Raw genomic sequence first — 6995 nt, 5'->3', positions numbered from 1 at the left:
TGTCGCAGCATGTATTTCTTTAGTTATTTATTTTTCTTCACAGCAGCTGCACGATGTGTAACCATGTTGTGCAGCTGCTGGAAGTGTGTTCCCGCATGCAGGAACCGTCGCACCGACATCATGCATGCCTGCCCGTCGGCACGATGTTTGTGGTTCAATCATATGAGCTGTTTCCCCGTGAGTCACCCTGAGTGTACTTTATTTTCACTATGTGTGAAGGGGCCCTAAGCAGTGGCACAATGTTGCTGTGCCAAAGTCTTGAGATTTTGCTGAAATGGCGATGGGATGTGGCTTTCTATTTTTAGTTTTTTACCCCAACTTGTAAAATTGAACCACTTTTGAGGTGGGTTTTTTATTCCTCTTTCTCTGCGATTCAGCAGATGCATTTCAGTTGGAGGTGAACATGCAAGCCCCACAGTCAGGTTTTTTTATTATTATTTTATTTAAAGGCCCTGTCACACCATGACAATTTAGCCAGCGTATGCCGACCATATTAAAAAAATGCTGGCATGAGTCCAATAAGTTATGGGTAAGTTTATTATAAGTTAAGAGCAAGTTGACACGAGTTGAAGCTCATTGATGTACGTCCTGATAAGCTGAGCTCCTCAAAAAATTTGGGGCATGCTGATAATTTTCAGTGAGTGCCAGCGTGTGACTCACACATCCCACACATGCTGGACATAATTTGTTTGCAAGTTCTGTGATTGCTGGCACACGTTTTTTGTAATTTACTCATCTGTCCATTAATGCTGGCCAGTGATTGGCTGAAAGCTGCGGTCCGTATGCAGAACGACTGTTTCATTCATAGACGGAAAAATATACAGTCTTACCTGTTCATTTCCGTCCAATTCACCATCACAGACAGACATGAATCCACATAAAGCTCCCGATTTTTGAAAATGACCTCAGAAAATCCTTTAATTCATTGCTGGAAATGCAGCGCTTTAAAGCAAGTCCCTCTGTGGTTTTTTCTGCTGCAGGTGCATTTCTCATGCCCGTCCCATGCGCGCTGATCACACAGAAGCGCTGTGATGATTAAACTTTTAAAGTTGTCACTGTGGTGTGATCATCTGATGACCTGATCTATCAAACAGGGTGATTACAGCTGATTAATGCGCTGTTTAAACATTTAGAGTGCTGTGGCTGTCGGCGATGACCACACCGACAGATCACACCTACAGATCACACAGCACTTCCTTCAGATCACACCTGATCACAGTCGACTGGCACTTTAAAAGTTTAACTCATCACAGCGTTTCATTATTCAGGTCTGTGATGACCTGATCAGGAAGCAGCCACTCGGCGCTTTAAAAGTTAAGAGACACAGCCCTCCATTCATTCACGGCAGCGTTTTCCACAGCCAGTCCACTCATCAGCATTCTGTACACAATAAAGATGGTCCACCAAGATAAAAAATGAAAATAAAAATATAATGTTTTATTACTTTTCTGACGTGCACCACATGGTGCAGTACCGACCAGAACTACTGGGTGTAAAAGGGGCTGTCGGAAGACGCTGGATATTCGTCAAGGTACATTAATTTAGTAGACATATGGCAGCGTGTGCCAGAGTTTTTAATACGGCCGGTGTTCTGTGGAGCTGAGGTGCGTCGTCGAGTTGAGGTTCCTCGCGTAACTGCATATGTGTGCACTGAAAAAATTACTTGACGAAGTTCGCTTATTTTGATGGGCAAGTAAATGTATAAATTGTTCATCCGAACGTAGTAATGTATAAAATCTCCTCACTATAAAACGATAAGTATTTTTAACCTGGAGTTAGCTTATTTCGACAGGCAAAATATACATATACATACATTTATGCTCCTAACTTAAAATACAGAAAATGTTTACTTACTAGGCTATAAATACACTGAATACAATTAATTAAAAAAAACTTTGACAGAAAAAACAAACAAAAAAAACAAAACAAAATGCGCATGCGCAGTTGCACGTCGAGCGAGTTACATCATCTCCACATGTGCAGTTGCACGAGGCACCTCATCTCGACGGGTGACGTCTTCAAGTCTGGGGTAGAGCGATGTGCGCATGCGCACGCATGCGCAGTAGCGCGACGCACCTCATCTCAACGTTCACCTCATCTCAACGGGACACCGGCATACGCAGGCTAAATCGTCAAGGTGTGAGAGGGCCTTAAGTTACAGTATTTGTGAAGTGTTATGTATTGCCCAAAAAGGGAAATACTCAGTGCGAGTCTGAGCAAAACACAGAAGAAACAGTGGACTGAGGAACTGTGTGACTGAGGATGCAGCTGTGACTCGCCCAGTGTAAGGTGAGCACTGAGCCCCTCACACTGGGCAGAGAGAGACGACAGCCGGCCGCCAGGCGAATAGTCAGTCCCCACGTCGAGCGGAAGGTGTGTTTTCTAAAAAGTAGACAAACGCACTGCTTTGCTTTAAATGCGCAGTCTATTTCAGATGATCAGCATGGACACTCTTTCTCTTAAAGGCTTTATTTTACTCTGTGTCGTGTTGGAAAGCCATAGCGTTTGGCACTAAATTGATTAGCTGTTACATGGCCTGTGCGCATGCTCTAGTCTTCTTCTGAATTTTTTTTTTCTGGGGGCGTTACAGTGCCACACACAGGCCTGGCATATGTATTACAACGTTAAACAGAGCTCTGAGGCACAGAATTTGCCTCAAACATTTTTTGTAATCGAATTATTCAAATTACTCGACTAATCGTTTCAGCTTCTAGAATAATCACATCATCTGCCACATAACATGAGTCAAAGACAATTCAGATGCAGGTCATCTTACAATGCCAATGCTTTTGGTTTAATGGAGCCAGTGATATCAGATGAAATGTTCTGTAAAAGCATTGATAGCTGTTTGTATTTGCCACTTAAGTAGATGAGCTTGAAATGAGTAGCTCCTAATCCTGGCACCTGCAGCTGCAGAGCGGCGTGCAGGTAAGACCAAAGCGATAATGTTTGCATCGTCCATGGCATTCTGACTTGGTCAGCTGCTGTCAACTCTCTGCAATTGGTGAAAGCTTGGTCCAGAAAATGTACCACAGATCACCTTTCTTAGTCCATCCCAGTGGTGGGCACAGTTCTGCTAATCTGCTAACCCCTAATTTGTGAAGCTAACTTTTTGTTAGCAGACTATCTTTTCAGATAACTTCAAAAGCCATCAGCGGACCAATTAGCTTCTGCTACATTTAGTTTAGTTTCGCTGACTTTTAGTCCCGTAACTTTTTTTTTTTTGTTTTGCTGGCATAGTAAGTACAGCCGAATAGTCAAAAAAACGTTTGTAAACCCTAAAATCACACGTTAGTTCCTGTCTGTTATGTGTTTGGCAGCAGTCAGGCAGATGTGAGGAGCTCAGCTCAACCCTACCCCAGCAGAAGGGACCTGGCTGCCTAGCTGCTACAAAAAAAGAGTAATTTACATTCACAGCATACAGAACGCTTGGCGTGTGGCAAAAGGCATAAACGGCAAAGCAGGTTTGACTTATGGTTTGATTTAAAAACCAAACTAATGGTTTATTGATATTAACGTTAACTCTGTAATTTTTACAAATGGAAAATATCACAAATATATTTTAGTTTTAAAGTAATGCACTAATTCTGAAAGTTTGAGCATTAAAACTCAGATGCCAAAAGGCAAGGAAAATGAGCCTCCTTATTACTGGTTGGTTGGTTTAATTATTTTGTAAAAAACCAACACACAAATTACTGTAACGTGCATGTTTTTTTTTTTTTTTACAAATAAAGGTGTATTTGTAAATATGTATTTTTTTCATCTGTGTATATATATATATATATATATAAAAAAAAAAAAAGGATTTGCAAAAGTGAAAATTCTGTTTAAGTGTGATTCAGGCAGCACACCGAATGGCAACCGTGTGACAGTTGGATGCTATTTACACTCCCATCTAGATGGCGGTGTTCTATGGATTTTGACCCAAAATGCAAATATATCTGTAAGTGGGTCAGCTGTCCTTTCAGTATCCCATGCAGGGTTAGCCTGATCTCTCTGTGTGAGGAGATCAGACAGAACAGCAGCCTGCCAGTTGAAAGAACATGATGGTGCTATTCCATTCAGAAACCTCAGAATCATTAATGTAATTGGTTAATTAACCTTTTTCTTCCAAAATATGCACCTAAAAGCAAAAGCTTTCTGAGCCGCATTAGTAATGGCCTAAGCAGTGGGTCACCCCTCTGAGTCTGGTCTGCTTGAGGTTTCTTCCTCAATATTATCAGAGGGAGTTTCCTCACCACTGTCACCTGTGTACTTGCTCCAGGGGTTGGTAAGGTTTGAGCTTACTGTACGTGTATGAGGCAGCTTTGTTGTGATTTGGTGCTATACATTAAGTTGAAATGTGAATTAAATTGAATTGAATCCACATTATTATTGAATCACTGTGCCCATATGAGATCACTCCACTGCATGCCAGCCAGACAACGCCACCAGCGTATGACAGCATTGACATTTGATATGAATTAGTCCAAACTTTCACAGATGAGGTGGCTGCAGAATACCGACACTGTGTACAGTGACTGTAAATCAAGTTTGAAGAGATGCTGTCATTTGCACAGAAATTAAACAAATTGGACAAAATGTTGAAGGCCTTCTGGCTTGACATATTGCACAATCACAACAACATTAAATAATAATAATAATAATTAATAATAATAATTAATAATTACAAGAGATGCTATCAATTCATAAACATTTAATGAAAAAAGATTTCACATTTACCCTGTCGCACAGAGCTAAAGTGCTTCACGGAGCTCTCTGCTGCTCGCAGATACTTTGTGCGAGTTTTGAACAAACACTATATCCACCCAATATGAATGTGTTTTTAAGCATTTTTTTTTAAACATTATGATCTAAACATAACATTAAATGACATGACATGTAACAGAAAATAAGGAAATTTGCCTAATATTTAACTTAAGTTGGCTCAAGTTGTGGTTCGTCAAAGTAAAAACATGCCAATTCTTAATTTTTTTTTTTTTTTTTTTTTTAAATTCCTCTTTGCATCGGCCCATTGATGTCTGAGGAAGTTCCACTATTTGGAGAAAACAGCCAATTAGTTCAGCCCCTGAAGGTCCATTAGCCCATATCAACCTTTTTGGGGAAAAAACATCTGTGAATATTGTTTTAGAATTAAACATTCTTTGGTCTTTGAAAGGATGAACTTGAATTTTATGCTCTATTTTCATTATATGACACTGGCGTAAAATGGCCCTAAAGCTGATGTTGATAATATTGTAATCTTATCCTTCATCATGAAATATTCTGAGGCAATATATCCTCCAGTAAAAATGATCTTAACAGGTCTAATGATTACTTCATCTTGGTTTTCCAGAATAAACTTTTTTTTTTTTGTGAAATTTCACTTCTCACTCATATAAATGACCATGATGTATTCTTTTAGCCAAATCAAATGTTATTGCAGATCACATAAATTATTTGTAATAATTGTTGGCACATTATTTCTTTTTGCTTCTCAGAACAACTCAAACTGTTTTGAAATTTCTTTCATTTTGAGTCCATATATCAGTGGATTAAAGAGAGGATGATACACAATAACTTGTAAAGTCATTATTAAACGAACAGTTTTTGGAATATTTGATTCCACTCGAACAACAATGACATCATATATAGTCAAACATAAAAAGCTGATTAAAACCAGCAGGTGGGGTAAACAGGTCTCTGCAGCTTTTTTCCTCACGTCTGCACTACTTTGGTAACAGAATCCTTGCATATGTAAAAAGTATGAATAACACGGGGAAAATTGCAAAGATCAACAACCATGAAAGCTTCTGCTGCCATATGACATGCTGGCACAAACCAAGCTACAAACAGAGCGATAATGATGTTTGTTTTTGTCACGATGGTGTGATATTGCAGAGGTTTACATATAGACACATACCTGTCATAAGCCATGGCTGCTAAGAGGAAAATTTCTGAACATCCTATAGAGTAAAACAGAAAAAAACTGAGACCAACAGCCTGAATATGAAATGATCTGTTTTTCAGAAACAAAATCAATTAAAAGCTTTGGGTAGAGAACAGAACTAAAAAGAACTGAATTGAATAACAGAGCTGCAATGAAAATGTACATTGGCTCATGGAGGTTTTTGTGAATGCAGATCAGACACACAATCATAGAATTACAGCAGATTATTACAAAATACACTGTAAACATGATGAAATGAAGATATTTGTATTTGTACAATTCCACATGGCTGCCTAGAGTTATATATGTTACATTTAATTCCCCATCCATTATTATTTGACATTGAACAGGTTAATGTAATGACAATATGAGCAGGAAATGTGAACTCTTTTTAAAATATCTTGTGGTGTCATCAGGACTGGATTATGTCCAATTCATTCATAGTTACCTGACATGAAATTTCACACATTTCATCTGCAGAATTCTAAATATAATCTGTGTTGTGAAAGTGTAGGTACACGGACCCACAACAGGGGGCGCAATGAACGGACAATGGAGAAAAGTAAAGAACAAGTTTTACTGTTATGAAAAGAGCACAACTAATACAACAATTAATAATTTGGAGGTGTAAGCCGAAATCTGCTGGTGTCGTGTGGGCAGGCTCGAAGGTAGGAGACGTCCGTCCTAGTCGAACCGGAACCACCCAGATCTCCTCTGCCACCGAAACCCAGAAGTACTGGAACCGCCAAGTCCTGAATTCCCAGGTGGCCACTGCCTTCGCTCGTCGGATCCGGTACTGCTGGCGGGAAAGAGCACAAACACACAGGTAGGGATGCGACCGCACCCAGTAGATGGAGAGGGGCGAAGCCGCCTCCACCTCTTGTTACACAGAAGCAGGAAAGGTGAGTACTTATCCGAGCAAGTTGCTTTCTGTAATCAGCTGTCCTGAAAAGGTTTAGCAAGGTTTATCAGAGTCTTTAGTATACGTTTGCAGAGAAGGATTACCTTAAACTCAAGGCGATATCTCGGCACTGAGGTGGAGACGCCGTCCTACTGATATACCTCC

At 39.8% G+C, this 6995-nt stretch overlaps 1 protein-coding gene across 1 annotated transcript; it reads right to left on the bottom strand.

Annotated features, from left to right (window-relative positions):
• Nucleotides 1-5476: 5476 nt before the first annotated feature.
• Nucleotides 5477-6259, bottom strand: LOC117525314 (olfactory receptor 11G2-like). Its single transcript, XM_034187141.1, is given in 4 exon segments — nucleotides 5477-5720; nucleotides 5722-5781; nucleotides 5783-5967; nucleotides 5969-6259. Coding segments are annotated over 4 exon segments (780 nt in total).
• Between the last annotated feature and the right edge of the window lie 736 nt (nucleotides 6260-6995).

The sequence above is a fragment of the Thalassophryne amazonica genome, chromosome 14 (genome assembly GCF_902500255.1).
Source record: "Thalassophryne amazonica chromosome 14, fThaAma1.1, whole genome shotgun sequence".
Taxonomy (NCBI): Eukaryota; Metazoa; Chordata; class Actinopteri; order Batrachoidiformes; family Batrachoididae; genus Thalassophryne; species Thalassophryne amazonica.
The sequence above is the reverse complement of the archived record's forward strand: the minus strand, read 5'-3'. Positions and strand labels throughout refer to the sequence as shown.